General features: G+C 41.8%; 1 protein-coding gene across 3 annotated transcripts in view; it reads right to left on the bottom strand.

Moving 5' to 3' along the window:
• The window catches only part of KCNH1 (potassium voltage-gated channel subfamily H member 1), a 559,936-nt gene that overhangs the window by 245,094 nt on the left and 293,503 nt on the right, over positions 1-21,339 (bottom strand). For all 3 annotated transcript variants that reach the window (XM_085893962.1, XM_085893960.1, XM_085893961.1), the window contains one exon: positions 1-59. This exon is cut by the window's left edge and continues 141 nt beyond it. In XM_085893962.1, coding sequence (XP_085750088.1) covers positions 1-59 — 59 coding nt within the window. The remainder of the gene's footprint in view (positions 60-21,339) is intronic.

The raw sequence follows: 21,339 nt of genomic DNA, 5'->3' as shown, positions 1-21,339 counted from the left end.
GGTGGACATCTGCTGAAATATGGTGGTCACGTTCCCAAAGATGGTGGCGTAAAGGAGTGCTGGGAAGAGAAAAAGGAGGGAGTTGTATGAAGAAATTCAGACAAAAAGCGTGCACAAAAGTGCCTGTTAAATCGTAACATTTGTTTGGTGAAATAATGGAAAAAGGAAAAAATAGATATATATTGAGATAATTGCATCCAATATAGTACAGTCAATGTATGGGCCGAATGAAAATACCTTGGGACCATATATTTATCACCTATCATGCACAGGAATGGCCAAATGGAGAAAATCAAAATTTAGAAAAACGAAGGGATGACATTGGAAATATCCAATCACTGACATTAACAAAACCTTATCTCCTCCCCCGCAACTCCATGACTATTTCACAACAATTTGACATTCCAATCAAAACTTTATTTTCAACTTCTATGTGAGGCCACAGGGCTTGGTGCTCTACTCTTGGACATGCAAAATCAATGTTAAACTTTCATGTAAAAGATGTAAATGAGTGTTCCGCGTTAAGAAAACAAACGGAGACGTACGAGTGCAAATTTTCAGGTATTTAGGAATGGTGCAGTGGACAGGCCAAGTACAGGTAAGAGGTGGTCTACAGTAGTAGGCATCTGCTACCGCCGAGTGCGTAGGTTATGTCAGAATGGAAAAAGATAACCTTGTTCATCCTTCGAGACACAGTGGAGTGGAAAATTATAAGGAAGCATATGCTCATGATTTGAGCAAATATCATTGAAAGTGAAGCAATTTCCACTTGAAACCATGCTAATGTTTTCATTAACTGTCCAAGCTTGGTTCCTGTGGTCCAGTTCAATGACCCTTCATTAGTCTCATTAATTGGCGAGCACAGGTGATTAGATACAAATTGCCTCCGCATCGCTTTTTGAAACACCCACTATACTTCCAATTTTAATGGACCCCAGTTGTTACCACCCTCTTGTGTGGTCAGTCAGGTAATGTTTTTGGTCCAAGTCTTTCACGAACCGGCCGGGAGAGCCTGACATTCCTCTGAAGGTGATTTGGGCAGTAATAATTGCAATTTGTTCAGGTTGTCGGCGATAACTCTGCTTGAAAATGTGATGCCATTGACTTTCAATGTAAAACAGCACACTCGGTCATGAACAGGTAGTTGCAATATGTGATGTTTCTACACTTTGGAAGTGCTTCTGATACTGTTAGAAGATATAAGAATGTTGTTGTTGGAGATTGGGGGGTGGGAGGGGTGGGGGGCATGGGGTGGATGAGGGGGGATCTTTGATCTTCGATTAAAAAAAAAGTACCTACAGTACATCATAATCAATTCAAAACCCATGTTGGCTGATTTTAAATTTTTCAAATCTTTGAATCTAATTTTAGCCAGAAATCGACACTTATTGCGGTAATCAGAAGTGGGGATTGTGGAAACGGTGGAGGGAAGGAGGAACAGCAGGGTAAAGCATTAAACAGGCTGCAAGCTTGGTTTTTATACAACATTTATATGCAAAGCTTTGAAGTAAAACGTCCATACTCAGGAAAGAAAGCGAATGTGGGAAGGAAGGAGACTAATTGCGGTTCGAGTAAACCAGACAAAGAGAGTGCCATCCTCATATATTTGCAGATCCCGACAAATAATTTCTCGTGCTTCATGTTCTGTGCCTTCGCATTGATTGTCTCTACAATACGACGCATGATTAATTGTCTATGAAATAGCTCGACAGGATTCTGCATGTTTGGACATCATTATGAGTCTAAAAATACATTCCTTCCTTATCACAAACTTCTCTTTTAACATTCTATTCACAGCTATGTTCTGGGCACTGCCGAAGCAGCTACGAGGCAGAGAATACACCTGGTGGTTTGCTATTGCATTTCTGAGAACATTGGTCAGCACACTCATTTGGTCAGAAAACTGGCACACATTGGCCTTCTCTTTACAAAAACTGCTTTGGCTCTATAATGTCTACCAGTGAAAACAAACACGTGGGACATCAGGCTTAACATCTACCATACTAAAACAAGCAGGAACCCGTGGAACTTCCACGTAATGCAAAATGGGACTTCAAGACCTCAGCTCTCCCTCCCTGCCCCCTCCCCCTCTTTCTCCCCTCAACCCTACTCTCTCCACTATCCCTCCCACTCTACACCCACTCTCTCCTCTCCTCCTCCAACCCCCCTCACTCATCTCCTACACCCCACTCCCCTCTCTCTTTCACCACCCTGTCTCTCCCCCTCCCTCCCCTCTCCCTTAACCCCACCCTTTTCCCCACCCGCTGCAACTAGAAAGAGCTTTCAAAGGGTTCTATATAGTATTTCAAAAGCTTTCAAAGTAGTTTTGACACAACTTCCTCCTATATCTTCTCCCCCCCTCCCTCTCTCCTTCCTCTACTCTTCCCACCCCCCCCCCTTTCCTCCTTTCCCAGTGGCCAGGAAGACTTTTAAAAGGGGTCCTATATAGTATGCATGTATCGCAATTCTTGAGCTCCCTCGAGGTGTTCCACATTAAATCAAATGAAATCTGCGGAAAAGACAGACAGTGAAAACCCAAGGGGACAGGTCTGAACCCCTCTCCCCACAGCTGAGAAGAGCTTTCAAGTATAACATGCATACATCTCATAAAACAGCAGCAGGGACCTGTTCATTTTTCTCAGATTATTTTTTAAAAGGTTCACTTTTCCCGAGATTAACAAAAAAAGGTTCATTTTTCCCGAGATTAACAAAAAAAGGTTCATTTTTTCCCAAGATTAACAAAAAAAGGTTCATTTTTCCCCAGATTAACAAAAAAAGGTTCATTTTTCCCCAGATTAACAAAAAAGGTTCATTCTCCCCAGATTAACAAAAAAGGTTCATTTTTCCCAAGATTAACAAAAAAAGGTTCATTTTTCCCCAGATTAACAAAAAAAGGTTCATTTTCCCCTAGATTAACAAAAAAAGGTTCATTTTCCCCTAGATTAACAAAAAAAGGGTTCATTTTCTCCTACATTAACAAAAAAAGGGTTCATTTTCTCCTACATTAACAAAAAAAAGGTTCATTTTTCCCTAGATTAAGAAAAAAAAGGTTCATTTTTCCCCAGATTAACAAAAAAAAAAATGTTCATTTTTTTCCCCAGATTAACAAAAGAAAGGTTCATTTTTCCCCAGATTAACAAAAAAAAGGTTCATTTTTTTCCTAGATTAACAAAAAAAAAGGTTCATTTTCCCCTAGAGTGACAAAAAAAGGTTCATTTTCCCTAGATTAACAAAAAAAGGTTCATTTTTCCCTAGATTAACAAAAAAAAGGGTTCATTTTCCCCCAGATTAACAAAAAAAAGGTTCATTTTTCCCTAGATTAACAAAAAAAAGGTTCATTTTCCCCCAGATTAACAAAAAAGGTTCATTTTTCCCCAGATTAACAAAAGAAAGGTTCATTTTTCCCCAGATTAACAAAAAAAAGGTTCATTTTTTTCCTAGATTAACAAAAAAAGGTTCATTTTCCCCTAGAGTGACAAAAAAGGTTCATTTTTCCCTAGATTAACAAAAAAGGTTCATTTTTCCCTAGATTAACAAAAAAAAGGTTCATTTTCCCCTAGATTAACAAAAAAAAGGTTCATTTTTCCCTAGATTAAGAAAAAAAGGTTCATTTTCCCCCAGATTAACAAAAAAAGGTTCATTTTTCCCCAGATTAACAAAAAAAAAGGTTCATTTTCCCCTAGAGTGACAAAAAAAGGTTAATTTTCCCTAGATTAACAAAAAAAGGTTCATTTTTCCCTAGATTAACAAAAAAAGGGTTCATTTTCCCCTAGATTAACAAAAAAAGGTTCATTTTTCCCTAGATTAACAAAAAAAAGGTTCATTTTCCCCCAGATTAACAAAAAAGGTTCATTTTTCCCCAGATTAACAAAAGAAAGGTTCATTTTTCCCCAGATTAACAAAAAAAAGGTTCATTTTTTTCCTAGATTAACAAAAAAAGGTTCATTTTCCCCTAGAGTGACAAAAAAAGGTTCATTTTTCCCTAGATTAACAAAAAAAGGTTCATTTTCCCCTAGATTAACAAAAAAAGGTTCATTTTTCCCTAGATTAAGAAAAAAAGGTTCATTTTCCCCCAGATTAACAAAAAAGGTTCATTTTCCCCAGATGTCTCCCAATTTCATTCAGAACACCTCGAGGGACCTTTACAAATGCAAACACATCGAACAGATGTCCATTAAATGGACCTCACAAACAACCCCAAAACGGACAGATCTGAAAGCAACGCATCTATTTAGATATTTAAAATGAATTTATTTGTTTAAGAACATCAAATTTTGTTCGATTTTTATCAGAATTTATTTTAGTCGAGTTTTAAACTGTGTCAGCGATGGCAAAAAATGATATCACAAAAAATATATCATAAGAATAAATTTTGGCATAGCCCAAAATGGTTTCACTTTGTGAGGCCTCAATGCACGGGAATTTTAAAACATTAGTAGAATCAGAACGTGAGACCCAACAAACACTCAACTTACCTTGTTCTTCTCACGAAACACTCATGTCTCAGAATAGCCACACATACACACACCCAATCATGTAACCACAGCGCCGACTGAGAACCACCAATGGGCAAAAATCATGGCAGCAATTTGATTTTGAAGCCCCTCCCTGAACGGGGGAAGCCCTGCCCTCAATGGACAGACAGACTGGTGCAGAAGAGAGATATAGATAGATATATAGATACACAATTTGGTGTCTGTCTGTCCATCTGGCTGACCAAGATACACTCGGTCATTACTTATCCAATCTCAACCAAACTTGACAGGAGGGTTGAGGGTCACACGACGGTGGTTGTAGCGACTTCATTTGCCCCCCCCCATCTTCGAGGGGGTTTTGCATGAAATCTGTGTTAAGGTGTATCAATAACTTTATGTGGCATTTTTCCAAGGCCACTTCTAATAACAAAAGTGAAAAGAAAGAGCAATCAGAGATTGCAGACCCTCACCAGGACTTCTTTTGTGGCAAATAAATGGAAGGATGTACTAAATTAAAGGTTATTGATTGCAAATGAAAGGTCTAAATGGTCGAGTTCTAAATGTGTTAAGGTCAAAGGTCTGAAAAGTTGTAAAGGTCAAATGGTCTGAAGGTCGAAAGGTTGAAAGGTCTATAAATGGGTCGAAAGGGTCTTAAAAGGTTGAAGGAGTCTAAAGGGTGTAATTTAAGGTCTAAGGGGTCATTATTGCCTGAAGGGGTCTAAAGGGTATTAAAAGATCTGAAAGGTGTGAAGATCTAAAGGTCTAAAGGGTAGGAAGGAGTCCAAGGGTCTTCAGGGTTCTAAAGCATCTAAGAGGATCTAAAGGGTCAAAATGTTCTAAAGGGTGTAATGGTGTCTATGGGTCTTAGGGTTCTAAAGGGTTTTAAAGTGCTTTTGGTTCGGATGGGTTTTCAAGGGTCTGAGGATTCTAAAGGGTCTTCGGGTTCTTATGGGTCTTAAAACATATGAGAGGGCTAAAGGATCTTATGGGTCATAAAGGACTTGAGGGTCTTATGGGTCTAAGGGATCTATAAGGTATGAGGGGTTTAGAGGGTATATAGGGTCTAAAGGATCTTAGGGGTCCAAAGGGTCTTAGGGGTCTGAAGAGCCTAAAAAGTCTTGGGGTCTTAAAGGATCTTATGGGACTTAAAGGGTGTTATGTGACTTAAAGGGTCTTCAGGGTTGAAAGGATGTTAGGGGTCTTATGTAATTAATACCCATTCATACTCACAAACAGATAAACACACATAACAGAAGAAGACGTTGTGGAGAGCACGATACTTGCAAAATACATGAAACAAATTTGACCTCAAAAATAATTGACTGGTTGAATTCAATGACCAAATATGCAAATCTTCTTCAAATTTCAAGTCACTTGGATGAAAATTGATAATTTCAGAAATCTCACCTAAGTTGTTGACCTTTGGCCTATGTTGACCTCAAAAATAATTGACGAGTTGAATTCAGTGACGTGAAATATAAATCCTCTTCAAATTTCAGGTCAATCAAATGAAAATTGAGGATTTTATAAATACAACCTTAGTTGTTGACCTTTTGACCTCAAAAACAGTAGGCTTCTTCCTCATGACAAACTCTACCATGTGGTGGAGTTTCGTGAAGATCAGTTTAAAATTGTGACCTGTAGGCGACAAACAGAGACAGACAAACAGACAAACAAACAAATGGACCCAAATGCAATACCCTCTCCCCTGTGAGGGTAATAACAACACTAATGGCAATAGCATAATATTAATGTCATTACAAAGCAATATTAATACCAATAATTTTTTTTTAAAACAATATTAATACCTCCCCCCTCCCAAAGGGTCTTTTTTTCCTCCTTAAACAAACGCCGTGTTAATGTGCATAAATATCTTGTCATGGGGCACCCAGACCAGAAATAAAAATAGTACAAACCACAAACATGTACGATTACCTTTTTAAACAGTCAATACTGCTATTTAACACTCAACTGAAAGAGAGGAAACCCGACGTTCTTGAGACATATCTTATCACGCATCCATTAGAGCTTATATGCATATCGCACCCCCCACGGACTATCGGGCCCGAGCCTAGTTCTACTGTAATCCAAACACCCCAGAGAGAGGATAATAATATGACCCTGCCGCTCTCAAAGTGAGCGGGCGTATTCGTTACTAAAAGGAGACACGTTCATCCGTCCATCACGCTCAGAAGAAGTAGGACCTTGAGCTTTAATGTCGCAGTTACTGCCGCTGTAGAATAAAATAATAAAAATGGTACTGTTGGAAAGCCAATAATTTAATCGATTTCCTTGGAACAAAAATTTGTCTCTGTTTAATCACAGACATGCCTGTTATTTAATGCATCCATCACACCACCGATCATTTTGGATTTTTATGCAATGAAGTGTTTACACATCTCGGTACTGAGTTATCATATAACAACTGCTTACATGCTTGTACTGTACAAATTACCCCACACACGTGAAGCATAAAGCTGGTTAAGCAATTGGTTCACTTCTGTTCCTCTGTCCATCTTTCTCAACAAACTTCAGTTAATGATTGAGGAACAACTTCTTTTTGAATGAATGTTATATTTTGAAAACGAATCTGAAAATGAACGTGTAGTTTAACACGACTTTGGCTCAGAAGTCGTCCCGATCGCACGTGTCTGCCTGTCTGGCAGTGAAACAAAATTTTAAATCATTCCAAACAGGAAACGTAATGTGTTTAAGGATGTCACAAAGGACACAAACAACAGGCACAGATAACTAATATAACGTGGTAAATAAGCGAATGTAAAAGACACGGTAAACAAACAAACAAAACATTTTTTAACCTTTAAAATCTTAATTATATTTAAATTTAATGTTAAACATAAATTGCCATTTTGACACTTTCAAAACCCTTCCATTTAGCAGTATTTGGATAAAACATTTCGGCATTTTATGTCGTCATGACCAATTAAATTTGCTGCTCGTTGACCCCGCCCATGTTCTTGTTGTATTGTATTTTTCCTTGAGTTATATTATTATTATTATATTTATCTCAAGACTGTGTGAGGTAAGGTGTTCTATGATCTCACAGTTATCTCCACCACCGAAGGTGGATGGAGGTTGTTTACACCCCTGTCTGTTTGTCTATGAACAGGATAATATCTCAAAAGGGTTGTGGACGGAATCAGACGAAACTTGGTGGAGAGGTGGTGTGTGTGACAAGGACAAAATGATTATATTTTGGTGAAGATCTGGATCCGGATCCGAATACTGGAATTTTTTTGAGTGATTCTTCACCATTTAGAGATAGGGCTAAAAATGATAGCACGTTATCAAAAAGCAATAGACGGATTCAGACAAAACTTGGTGGACAGGTTGGGTGTGTGTCCATCCATCCATTGGGATCATACTCTGAGCAGAGCATTGGTGCTGCCTAAGCAGTCTCCTTGGCAATTGGGCACAATCCTGGATGGGTCACCACTCCGACACAGGACACCAGCAAGGAGTAGTGGGGCAACTTAGCATAAAAATTGTGCATTTTGTGAGGAAAGCACCAAATTTGGCACACTAGTAGCCTATCATATTATGAACAGATTTGGATATTGGGCCATCTCAAATTCAGCCGCTGATGGCTGTGGCAGCCATTTTCCACTGCCATCAAAAATTTGAGATGGCCCAATATCCAAATCTGTTCATAATATGATAGGCTACTAGTGTGCCAAATTTGGTGCTTTCCTCACAAAATGCACAATTGTTATGCTATATTTAGCTAAGTTGCCCCACGAGAGAGGGGATTGGGACCATACTCAGTGCAGAGCGTTGGTGCTGCCGAAGCAGTCTCCTTGGCTATTGGGCACAATCCTCGACAGGTCACCACTACGACACAGAATACCAGCAAGCTGTCACTCATTTTTCCAAACTCAGAAGGATGACAGGCAGTCAACACCACCTGGTATTAATTCAACAGCCAAGTGGGATTTGAACTCAGGACCCTAGGATCCAAAGCCACCACCCTAACCATTAAGCCACCACCAGGTATTCACAAGTGTGTGTTACAAGGAAGAATTGATTCAGTTTTGGTGAAGACCTGCATCTGGATATGGTTATGAGAATTTTTTTTTTAAGTGATTCTTTAAAATTGAGAGAAAGGGCCAAAAACGATATATAGCATGATATCTCTAGAAGTTGTAGAAGGATTCGGACAAAATGAGGTGGAAGAGTTGGTTAGGTGAAAAGAACAAGCCGATTCAATTTTGGTTCAGGTGCGGATCCAGATCCGACCTCTCAGTGGGATTTCAGCCTGGTGGAAGTGTGTGGTCTACCCATTGCCCTCCTAGTTTACATATTTATTCATCGCTAACTCGGGTACACACTTACTGCAATGTTTGCATGATAGACAAATATGTTCATGATATAATGATAACCTTGCTCTTTGTAATGAAATATATTGCCTGAATGTCGTACCTGCAACGCAACTGTGACACTCAGTTAAATGTATGTTTAGGTCCCCCTTGTTTGAACATTTTTGGGTGATATTAGAACATAAAATTTACCTTTACACCATAAGTGTAGTTTGAAACCCTGGTTAGCATTCACTGTCCCCAGTTAATATACATGGGTGTCCAAGGTTTTAATATTGCAATTTAGGGTGTTTTAAGCTTTAGTTATTACATAGGATACTCTGGTGGTGTAGTTGCCCCACTAGGTTATTGTGGAGACTAAATTCCAACAGATACTTTCATGTGGGAGGGTGTGGGGGGTGAGGGTGTTGACAGCAGCGTGTACCAAATGCGTATGTTTGTCTGAAAAGGAGTGGTCAAAAGTTCCTTCTCATTTGCTTACATAACAAATAGATTGTATGGAATCAATTTTTTCACTGCTTCATCAAAATACCATTCTCATACAAGTTCCTTTTTCATAACATTAATAGGATTCTTATTATTTTGTTTGCAGCCTGTGGCTGCTGGTTGCATCATTGCTGGGAGCATGGCTGTGCTGCTGATTCAGTGCCTCCTGTTTCCAGGAAGCTGGCACTGATTTTGCCAACCTCAGAAGGATGGCAGGCTGAGTCAACTCACCTGGTGATATTTAATGGCACGACAGGGGCTCAAACTCAAGACCCTAAGATCAGGGGCCAGCCACCTCACCCATTATGCCAACACCAGGCATAATAATTGGATGTATATAGTGCCTTTTGTCGATAGATACAAGGCGGTGAAAGAGAAAGGAAGGGGGACGGGGGAGACGAAATAGCCAATGGTGGTGCTGCCTGTGAGGCGTTCAATCCACAACATACTTTTAAAATAAAAATTCCAACCACACAGCCATTCCTCACAGGACCGTCTCCACAGAGATCCCTTATCATAATTTTATTTTTAATCACTCGGTGACCTCACTAGCAACACGTTCCGCGACTAATAATGGTCTTGGTCAGGGTCAAGCACACATGGACTCACCATCTCCGAGTTTAGCCAAGGGTCATGGATATCGAGGGTTTGGAAAGAAAAGGAATGCTAAAGGATCTTGCTACATCCATCCTTTTTCGGCAACTTGCAGGTTATAGAGGGACAACAAAATACCAGGAGAGGGTTACTGCAAAAACAAGCATGTTGTTGAGGAACCAGGGAGTGTTGGTGTGCCTCATATCCTTTTGGTGGATGCCAATGATGTTGAGAGCTTTGAATGTCAGAGCATCCAGGGAACGAGAGAGAGAGAGAGAGAGAGAGAGAGAGAGAGAGAGAGAGAGAGAGAGAGGAGAGAGGAGAGAGAAGAGAGGAGAGAGGAGAGAGGAGAGAGGAGAGAGGAGAGAGGAGAGAGGAGAGAGGAGAGAGAGAGAGATGAGCAGCTGGAGTACTAGCCCATAAGGGAGAGCAGTACTTCACTGATCTCTGGACAAAGGCTGCCATGGGAAGTTTAAATTTAGCAAGGAAGGGCTTGGTGCGATCGAGAATTGCCAGTTTGCAGCTGACCTTGGAGGCTGGCTTGGATGTATTAGGTGCCCAGGAGATGTTGTGACTGATGGTGAGGCCCAGAAGCTCAAAGAATGAACCTTTTCCCCAGTGATTATCTGTGGAAATATTGAGTTGGATTTATGAGATTATCCTTTCGGAAAGACAGGGTGAAAAGATAAGAATTGTACCCGAGAGTGAATGATATACCGTATTCCATTTGTCAGACCAACATCTGATTCTTTCCAGGTCAGAAGATACAAAAGTAGTTGCTGACAGCTTCTTGTCGGATGGGTTGCAGTTGGATATAAAATGTGTTCATCCGAAAACGTACAGTATGGAACGTTTCACTGTTATTATGTACAGTATATCTTAGTTACCATGAAAGCTAAAGTGATTCATAAAGTAAAAAACCCTCTCTTTACACTATGACGCTAGTACTACTACTACTACTACTAGAACTACTAATCCACATGCCCAGCTGAGAGGCATGTCAACCCCCATTGGGGGTTGACTCTTTCGCACTTTGTTCCCTTGGGACAGGGGGAATGTGAGGTCAGGGGAGGAATTTTCGAATCTTTTGGACAGGGTGCCGGAGATTGTTCATGTGTTCTTCACAAAGGACACCGTGGGATCTTTAACATCCACCAACTTTTTCCTGCACATGGGACACCCACTTAACGTCCATCAGAGGGACGGCACACACACTGACAAATTGCTCTGCCTGCAAAACACTGGGATGACAGTTTGTAGATGGGCTGAGATTCAAACCAAAGCTATACACCTGAGAGGCAAGTGTGCGTACTTCTAGGCCTGAGAGCCCTTCGTAACACCCCCGCCATCGAGCACTAATTAGTACATTTTAGCAACAAAATTGTAGAAACACCTGATTTTCACTCCAGCTTCAAAATACTTATTCTTTGCTGTTCATCGAGCCTGGAAGGTGGGACAACCGTCTTAAAAGGAGAGCAGACCTTATGATGCAGCACCTTGCCTGCAAAACCCATAATATAATTTTGAAAGTAATTTTCACAACAGCAGCCTTTCACATCAATATTTCAGTGATTTTATTTTCGGACTATGTGAGTGCAGCAGCAGCTTTGGCCTGCATTTACTCTTGCACCTTAATGGTGTTAACCACAGATAAACAGGTGATTTAACGTCATTCCTGAAGGTCAGTGTACTTCTTAATGCAGTGCCCCCTGCTGTATCGCATTCGATGGGCGTTTTGATTGAGAATCCACTCCAGCAAGGATAAAACCAAGAACCCAAGAGCTCAGATGTATGCGTGTTCCTGCTGCGCCCAACAATTTTTAGATTAAATTTCTTCAAAAAGCTCTTGGGTAAGGAGAGTGGGAGAATATCATCACCGTAAAATTGATTGACCCGTCATTGGGGCACACATGCCAAATGAACAAAATCCCTCAAAAGTCAAAGTCATCGACATATCGAAGCTGTTTCGATGGACAGAGTCCATCAATTCAGTACCAACGAGTGAAGCAAGAAACTGTCTATTGGACATCATGTCCAAAATTAGTGTTTTTCTTTCACATTAAAGGCATTTATCACAAAGTTGGGAGAGATTTGCCACTTGGTCACTTCGAGTGAGGATGGCAGGTGTAGGTGTCTGACCTTATGTTGCCCGGGAGCTGTGCGGGACGCGGGGGGGGGGGGGGGTAACCCAAAATTCCATGTCAAAAAGTTTTTTCTGCTGAATGCTTATCTTTTGGATGTATGTAACGATATCCAGGTGGGTGTGAATTTGACACCTTTGAATAATTTGATAAATTGAAGATGGCCACCTTGGAATTGAAAATCCATTGAAAAATTAACAAATCTTCATGTCTTTGTAACCAGAAAAGAAAAACACAAACGAACTGTCTTTATCGATGTTTCCAGACATGGAGAATTCATTGAAACCACTGGTTCCTGGAAATAAATATGGACTAATTAATATGGAGCTGCCGATGTGAAAAGTGCTGAGTTCTACAAAACTAAAATCCCAAGTTGCCATATTGCAATTTAGGGGAAATTCATGGGGAAATGGTATGCTCATGCTTTCAGTGCCAAATATTAGTTCTCTTTCTCTGCTCTCAAAACAAGCTCGGTTTCTCAATGCAGGGGATCAGCACGGTTACACAGCATCGTCATTGGAAGTCAGGCACATGTAGACAGTGCGCATGTTGAACTGGAAAAGCAGCTTGCAGAGAATTAAAATCTGACAATTCATTACCGTAACAACTGTCTCGATACACAAAATGTAATCTGGCCAAACATGAAACTGCTCATCGTGCTGGTTCATGGTTTCAGTGTCTACAACCACATCGCTAGACTTGGCATTCCAACGCTGGTGGTGTGGCAAAGGAGAATGATCATGTGCTCGTTGATGGTCGATGGAGGATGATCCAGAGCAGCAGGGTCTATGAGAGTGCTCAGTTCCTCAATACCAACCACAGGTTTATTGTAGAAACTCTGAAGCTGTGGCTAAAATCCAAGAGATCGGGACCGTCCCAGCCTAGGCTTGATGTTGGCAAGCTCAAGGATAAAAGAGTAGCTGAGGAGTTTGCGAACAGGTTGAGTGGGGGTCTTCAGGATCTGGGTGTTTCAGGGGACCCTGAAGAGTTGTGGTGTCTCATTTTTTTGTCGGGATACATTGTCGAGGCTCATATGAGAGCTAACACACAATGCACAGCAAGGGGGACATGAGACAAGAGGGGCGGGAGTGGGAAGGACAAAACAGTGGGGGAAGAGACATTAGGAGATCTGTCGAAGAGAGAGGGATGGGGCGGGGAACACGGGGTCATACAGGATGGATATTACAGGGACTTTCTGGAAGGAAAGCAGGGAATTTGAAGGAGATGGGCTTGGGGTGGATTGACGGGGGTATAAAGATCGAGGATTTGGATGGGGGATGATAGGTGATGGTGAACAGCTGTTTTGAAGGCCTGGAGGGAAGAACAGGATTGAATAGAGTGTGGGAGTTTATTCCAAAGGCAGGAAAAAAAAGAGGAATGAAAGAGTGAAGGTGAGCAGTGATTCATGATTCTGGTAGTTTTACCAGAAGGGGGTTGTTGGCGGACCTTGAGCACCCTGCGGAAAGATGGTGTGGACAAATCGCAGACAGAGCAGGGAGGGTGAGACCGGAGAGTAGAGGATAGAAGACAGAAAGACCACCGACCTGCTTGCGGTGAAAGTGAAAGACCCAAAGACTCAATCTCATCACGGGAGATACCAATGATCCAAAATGCCTTGGTTTCCACAGCGTGAAGCTGAGAAAGGTGGGAGGCAGGAGCACCAGCCCAGAGGGGAGAGCAGTACTCCATCAGGCTGCGGATGAAAGCTTTGTATGTGGTCAGGAGCTCAGGTGAGCCGAGGAATGACTTTGCACGATGGAGGATTCCCAGTCGTTGACTGGCTTTGTGGGCCAGTTTGGAAATGTGAAGTCTTGAAACCTTGGAAATGTCTTGAAATCCAACATCAGGCAAAGAAGGGCTTTGTCTCCAAAGAGACACTGGATACCATTGACCACAGTTGCAGGGCCAGGTTTGATGGCAGAACTAAGCTATTCAGGGAGTTGAGGTAAGAACTGTACGTTCGCTGAGACTGGATAAGGAGGCCAATGTGCATTGAATCTGTGATAGGGTGAAGCATCACCTGTAGTTAAGTGATTCTCATCCTGCTTACAGAGGAATTTGTACATTGGGTTCCTCCAAGCCTGCCCCTCCTTGTACTGCAGTTAGAGTGGAGGGTGGTGAGCTCTTAACAGAGGTGTTGGAAGTGAAGGCTCGCTGGGCTGGTTACTTTGAGCGGCTGTACCAGGCTGACTCACCAGCTGTTGACTTGGATGTCAGAGGTGTTACTATCCCTTTTTCAGACGCTCCAAACAACTGTGAACTGCCTTCCTTTATAGAAACACAGGCTGCAGTGAACCAGTTGAGGGACCAAAGCTCCTATGATCTGTGGCATCCATGCTGAACTTCTCGAGACTGGTGGAAATGCTATTCTCATGTCGTTGCAGGCAGTTCTATCCTCTGTTTGGAACACAGGCATCATTCCAACTGACTGGAAGAGGAGCCTTGTTGTTCTTCTCTGGAAAGGGAAAGGTGATCGCCAGGACTGCAACAACTACCGAAGGGTGACACTGCTCTCAGTGCAGGGCAAGGTCTTTGCTCAGAAAATTATTGATGGAGTTTGCCACCATCCGCTTAAGCACCAGGGCCCAGAGCAGTTTGGCTTCACACCAAAGAGGTCAACAATTGACCATATCCTTTCTCTTCGGGTTGTCAATGAGTGCAAGTGAGAATTTCAGCAGGGTCTTCTTGCAGCCTATGTTGATCTCCATAAAGATCAGCCTATGTTGATTCAGTGAATCAGAATATCCTCGGAAGCATCCTCAGTCTTCATGGGGTGCCACCAAAGCCGATTGATCTGATTTCTGAATGATACTCCGGTACTGAGAAAACTGTAAGGTGTGGTAGTTCCATCTCTGACTTATTTCTAAATGCTACTGGAGTTCATCAGGGGTGTGTGCTGGCCCCCACACTTTTCAGTGCTTGTGTGGACTGGATTCTGGGGAGGATGTTGAAGAGATCAAGTTGTGGTGCATCATTTGGGAACATCAGGATCTCTGACCTTGATTTCGCAGATGATGCATTCATCCTTGTAGAGATGCCAGATATTCTTGTGGAGGCCCTCAAGGTGCTCAATGATTAGTTGGAGCCACTGGGATTATGGGTCTCCTTGAACAAAACTAAGACGACATCTTGGATGCTGCTATTTTGTCTGTACCTGTCTGTGGCGAGGATGTTGAGGTCACAGTCTCCACATATTGTCAGCCAGAGGTCGATAGGCATTGGGTTGGGCCTGAGGAGTCATGGATTCACTGGACCTGGGGTGTTGCATTGTCAGTACCTACACAGGAGTATGAAAGTCTGAGTCTTTAAGTCCATTGTGTTTCCAGTCTTGGTCGACAGATGCGAGACTTGGACTCTGACCAAGGATCTGAGAGAAAAACTTGACTCCTTCGGTACCAGGTCTCTTCGAAGAAACCTTGACTGTCGCTGGTCGGGATTTGTGTCTCGAGAGTGTTTGCTGAGAGAGACTCAGATGAGATTTGTTACCTGCCTAGTCCGTGAGCATCAGCTGCGGCTGTATGGACAAGTGGCTCATTAACCTGATGCTGATCCTGCTCACCAGATTCTCTCAGCGAGGGAGCCTTATGAGTGTAGGAGGTGGCCAATGGGCCAACCAGGTGCCTCGTGGTTACAGCAGGTTGATCGGCATTTCAAAAATATGGGGGTGGGCAGGACATCTACCTGGAGGTTAGACAGACACAGGCTGATGGAGTACCGGCAGAAAGTGGACATGGCGAAGTGCTGCTCTGGCGCCTGCTCCCATACCTGACCTGATTAACACAGGGAATTCAAACCCGAGATAGGTATTATAATTTTACGGTCTGCATGAGCCTTATAAAGTTTGACCAAGCTCAAAAACATGTTTGCGAACAGTTTTTTGACTACATAATTGAGTCTCACGGAAGAGCTTGAGCAGAATGGAATGGAACAAAATGGAAAGGGGGAAATACCAACAGCACAGTGGAAGTGAGCATGAGAGTGAGATGGAGAAGGGGAGAAGGACACATGAGGGTGAACAAGCTGCACACAAGCTGAATGAAATGCAGCAAGAAGAGGAAGGTGGGGATGAAACAGAAAAAAAATAACAAATCAACCAACAAGTAACAAATGAAAAGAGGTGAGGGAGAGGAGGAAGCAGTGAAAGAAAGGCGTATGAAAGGTTTAAAGTTTGGTCCAGGCTTAAACATTTAAGTCTGGGCCTAAATTTTAATACACATTTGAGTAACTGTTCCCTGTTGGCTAACAACATCTTTGTCCTGAACGTGATTGATGCATGAACTCCTTCATGAGCTGGAGCTCAATGTTAATATTACTCCGCCTTTTATAAACAATAGTCATGGTCTAATTTGAACCACCGTTGGAGTATATTCCCTGAGAGGATATAAAACATTCACTCTAACACCACACAAACACACACACACACACACACACACACACACACACACACACACACACACACACACACACACACACACACACACACACACACACACACACACACACACACACACACACACACACACACACACACACACACACACACTTAAACAGTTGGGTCATGTCTATCCATCTGTCCATCCATAATTAAAGAACAACTTAATTTAAATATAATGTTATATTTTCAATATGAATGGAGCATGAATCGGAAAACAAACCTACCGTTTAACCTTACTTCGTCTCTGAATTTGTCCCGATCGTGCATGCGCAGAGAGGAGTGAGATGTTTTTTTGTTTTTTTTAACTCTGTCTGCCAGTGAAACAACATTGAAAATAATTCCAAACAGGAAACTCACTGTTTTTAAGGATGTCATAAAGGACACAAACAACAAGCACAGATAACTTCACGTGTTAGATATGGTGGTGTCAAAGATACCGCGTCAACGGCGGTAAAACGGTGCTAAATTATTATTATAAAAATCATTATTTTATTTCAGTTGAAGTACATACTTAAACACTGTGAAGGGTAACATCTTCTTTGAACTCTCCAGTTTTATAACGTTGAGAAAAAAATGAACATTTCATTTTAAATTTCTGGCAAAATTCAGAAAGCAGAGTAATGAAGGTTTTAGAAGGCTTTTGAGATTTAGAGTTGCACTAATATCAAGCTCAAATTAGGAATGCGCATTCTGGCTCGAGTCCATAAGTGGTGTTGAAGGTATGGAGAGATGCAGCCTGAGAATAACAGCTGATGAATCACTGATGAATGAGAACAACAATAAAAATAAGAACAATAAAAGAACACAAAGCCAACAGCTACAAGAGAAGAAATTGTTTTTCCAGTAGATGTTGGCTTTTGAGAAGTAGACCAGAGACACGTCTTCTGATTGGTTTTCTTTCACACGCAAACAGCTACTGGAGAAGCAATTTCAATGCTTCGGTCACTTTGATTGTGAATAGTCCTTGAGATTCACCAGCAAAGTGAAATAAACAATCTTCTTGCAGTATGAACGATTGTTTATTTAAATAAGAATGATAGCAGGCACAAGGGTCGACGCTTTGGGAGTTCCACCAATACATGTACGATTGAATGGTCCTATGCACCAATTGGCAATTTGAAGAGAACAAAAGTCAGGGAACAGATTTCGTCATTGCTGGATACTCTAAGCAAAATTTGGCAGGGCCAACCTTTCGAAAATTGGAGAAAAGTTGATTTATGCATTTGACAGAAATGACTTATTTAGGTTTACATATTTTTTTTTGTTGCTTGAGAGAAACCCTTCACTACGGTATCAAAATAAGTAATCACGACACCTTGGAATAGCAAGTGTATTACGTACCTGAGGTTCGAAACAATATTCTTGATTGAAAAGATGCCCAAGTCCCTCGGCGAAAGCGCACACTTCCAAGGCGTACGATAATACATTCGATTCCCAGTGCGTACCAATTTTAGGAAACATGTCGTCAGGAGAGTACTCAAGCAGGAACATCAATTAAGCCTAGTTATTAGGACCTTTACTAGCCAGTAAAGGCTGTAACGGGACTTATATATTCCTGCAGCAGCGAGGAAATTTACAGCCTGACCCAAAGTTCCTGGTTCAAAGTTTTTTTTGTTTTTCCTCTTCTGATTATTTATCTTTGGGATGTCATCATGATATCCAGGTGGGTGTGAAGGTGACACTTTTGGGAAATTTGTGAAATTCAAGATGGCCACCATGGAATTGAAAATCAACAAATTTTCATGTCTCTGTGACCAGATAAGACAGAAACATAAATGAAATGTTTTTTCTATGTTTCTAGACATGAAGTATTCATTTAAACCACTATTTCTTGGAGAGAAAAAAAAATAAAAATTAAGGTGGCAGCCATGTATATGTAATTACTGCTGCCGGCGTGAAAATTGCATCATTCTCACGTCTTTGTTACCTGATGAGAAAAATACATAAATAACATGTCTATGACCTTCTGTATGTTTTCAGGAATGGTGAATTTATTAAACAAGTATATATTTCCAAAAATGTTGCTCTGGCGTGAATGCATCAGAGCTATAGTGGGGCAACTTAGCATAACAATTGTGCATTTTATGAGGAAAGCACCAAATTTGGCACACTAGTAGCCTATCATATTATGAACAGATTTGGATATTGGGCCATCTCAAAATTTTTGATGGCAGTGGAAAATGGCTGCCACAGCCATCAGCAGCTGAATTTGAGATGGCCCAATATCCAAATCTGTTCATAATATGTTCGGCTACTAGTGTGCCAAATTTGGTGCTTTCCTCACAAAATGCACAATTGTTATGCTATATTTAGCTAAGTTGCCCCACTACTAGAGAACACTCAATCATCGACATCTTCTGCTTGTTGGGCTTGATTAATACGGTCCACAAAGCGTGCCTGGCCTTCTTGGCATGAGCACAAAACTTTTCATGCCAGCTTGGAGCTGACACAACCACATTTTTGTATTTTGCATGACATCTCACTTCCACAAGAGCATTTTATTAATTTTAAGAACTCCTTTGTGGCGAGAGGGATATCCTCAAGGACAGTAGTCGAGATGAGGGATTTAGAACCCTGTTCCCATGACAACACCCTTTGCAGTTTGATCTTGTGCTAGTGGAGTTGGTTCTCAGGTTGTTGTTTTTTTTGCCAAAATACAACCTTAACATGGGCATGGCCCACATACTCCCTTAAGGCTTCATTAGTTGGAGGCAGAGAAGTGAGTTTGGTGCACAAGCCGTGATCCGACCTACTTTAGAGAACCACATTTTCTGACAGTCTTCTGTCATAGACTGACATCGAGACTGACCATAGCATGCCACCATTAAAGGTTTGGCTTGGTTTGTGGGGGCATCTGTATAGCCTGGGGATAACAGAACAACGAGTACACCAGCAAAGTGCTTCTGGAGCTCATCAATCAGACGTTTACATGCTAGTGCATGACCCCTATGATCTGTATACTCCTGGAGGAATTCAATCGAATTACATATGCGATTTCTATCACCAGACAAGGCATTTACAACATGGTCCAGAGCCAGATCTTTCACGTCTTGTGTGGATAATGTGTACTATTCATTATATATTATATACAATAATAGTAATTTATCAAACACCAAACCAAAATGTCCAAAGACAAAGGATATTTGGTTTACAAAAAAATAACTGATAAAAAATACATTCATATGAATCAACATCCAAAATTAAAACAATGAATTCTGCTGTTCAAAAGGTCTAAGGTAAATAAATTAATGGTTAATTGAAAAATCACGAAAATTTACACAAAGAAAACCAAAGTTAGCATATCTATACTCGAGATATCAGAGAGAGAGAGAGTGTGTGTGTGTGTGTGTGTGTGTGTGTGTGTGTGTGTGTGTGTGTGTGTGTGTGTGTGTGTGTGTGTGTGTGTGTGTGTGTGTGTGTGTGTGTGTGTGTGTGTGTGTGTGTGTGTGTGTGTGCGCGCGCGCGCAGGTGTTGTTCTTCATGCGGCATACCATTTTCGCTCTGCTAACTCCCCTCCCCCACCTGCCCTCTTTCTCGCTCTCTCTCTATTCCATCCTTTCTCCTCTCTCCCTGTCTCCTCCTAATACAGTGCAGCACCCTCCCACACATATCTATCTCTATCTATCTATCTATCTATCTATCTATCTATCTATCTCTCTCTCTCTCTCTCTCTCTCTCTCTCTCTCTCTCTCTCTCTCTCTCTCTCTCTCTCTCTCTCTCTGTCTCTGTCTCTGTCTCTCTCTCTCTCTCTCTCTGTCTCTCTCTGTCTCTGTCTCTGTCTCTGTCTCCGGATGTGTCCGGGCGGTGATTATATCTGAACAGTGTTTGTCTCAGGACCTGTCCGGGCCATGTCTGTTTGTCTCCGGAAGTGTCCGTATTTGGTACCAGATGCTGTTTGTCACCGGACATGTCTCGGCAGTATTTATATCTGGACATGTCCAGGCAGTGTTTGTCTCCGGAAGTGTCCGGGCCATGTTTGTCTCTGGACGCGTCTGGGTGGTGTTTGTCTCCAGACGTGTGTGGGCAGTGTTTGTCTCTGGACATGTCTAGGAGGCGTTTGTCTCCGGACGTGTCCAGCCGGTGTTTGTCTCCGGACGTGTCCAGGCAGTGTTTGTCTCCGGACGTTTCCAGGCGGTGTTTGTCTCCAGACATGTCCGGGTGGTGTTTGTCTCCAGGCGGTGTTTGTTTATAGACTGTGTTTATCTCCAGACATGTCCAGGAGGAGTTTGTCTCCAAACTGTGTTTATAGTATGACCGGTAGAAAATGGATTTCAGACATTATTTTGTTTCCATCTCCACTGTTACTCTATGCAGAATCATTTTGATGAGACAGTATGAATTGTAATTGACACTACACCGCACGTCTGCCTTCCCTTCCTTCAACCCCTCCTCACTCTCCCCCCTCTCTCTTTCTCTCTATCCCCCCCCCCCCGGCTCTGGTATCCCCATCAGCAAAGTGATGGGTGGTATTTGCGAATTAACAATAAAACATGAATATAAAAAAGTTGAGAGGCAATAATTAAAAGTGCAAAAATCATAAACAGACAATATACACAATTAAAAATGGCTAATGACTAAAATTACACAAGCAAATAAAAATTCAAATTGTTCAGATATTAATATTCAACAAATGGACAAGGCCCAGGTTACTCCACCTTGGACATGCTGCTTGTACTCTGTACAATGGATGGAGGCCTGCAATGTCAGACACGAGGACCGTCTCTCTGGACATATCTCATGCTTTTTATACAGTCTGGCATCCTCCCTTACTCTCCAAACTGTCTGCCTATGGCATCCAAGGCTAACTCCACAAATGGATTACTGACTTCCTAGACTGTCATAGCCAAGCTAACATCCTCAACACAGATAGG

The sequence above is a fragment of the Eptatretus burgeri genome, chromosome 9, assembly GCF_056783735.1.
Source record: "Eptatretus burgeri isolate ZD-2024b chromosome 9, Ebu_testis_v1, whole genome shotgun sequence".
Taxonomy (NCBI): domain Eukaryota; kingdom Metazoa; phylum Chordata; class Myxini; order Myxiniformes; family Myxinidae; genus Eptatretus; species Eptatretus burgeri.
Note: the sequence above shows the minus strand (reverse complement) of the source record. Positions and strands in the feature narration are given on the sequence as shown.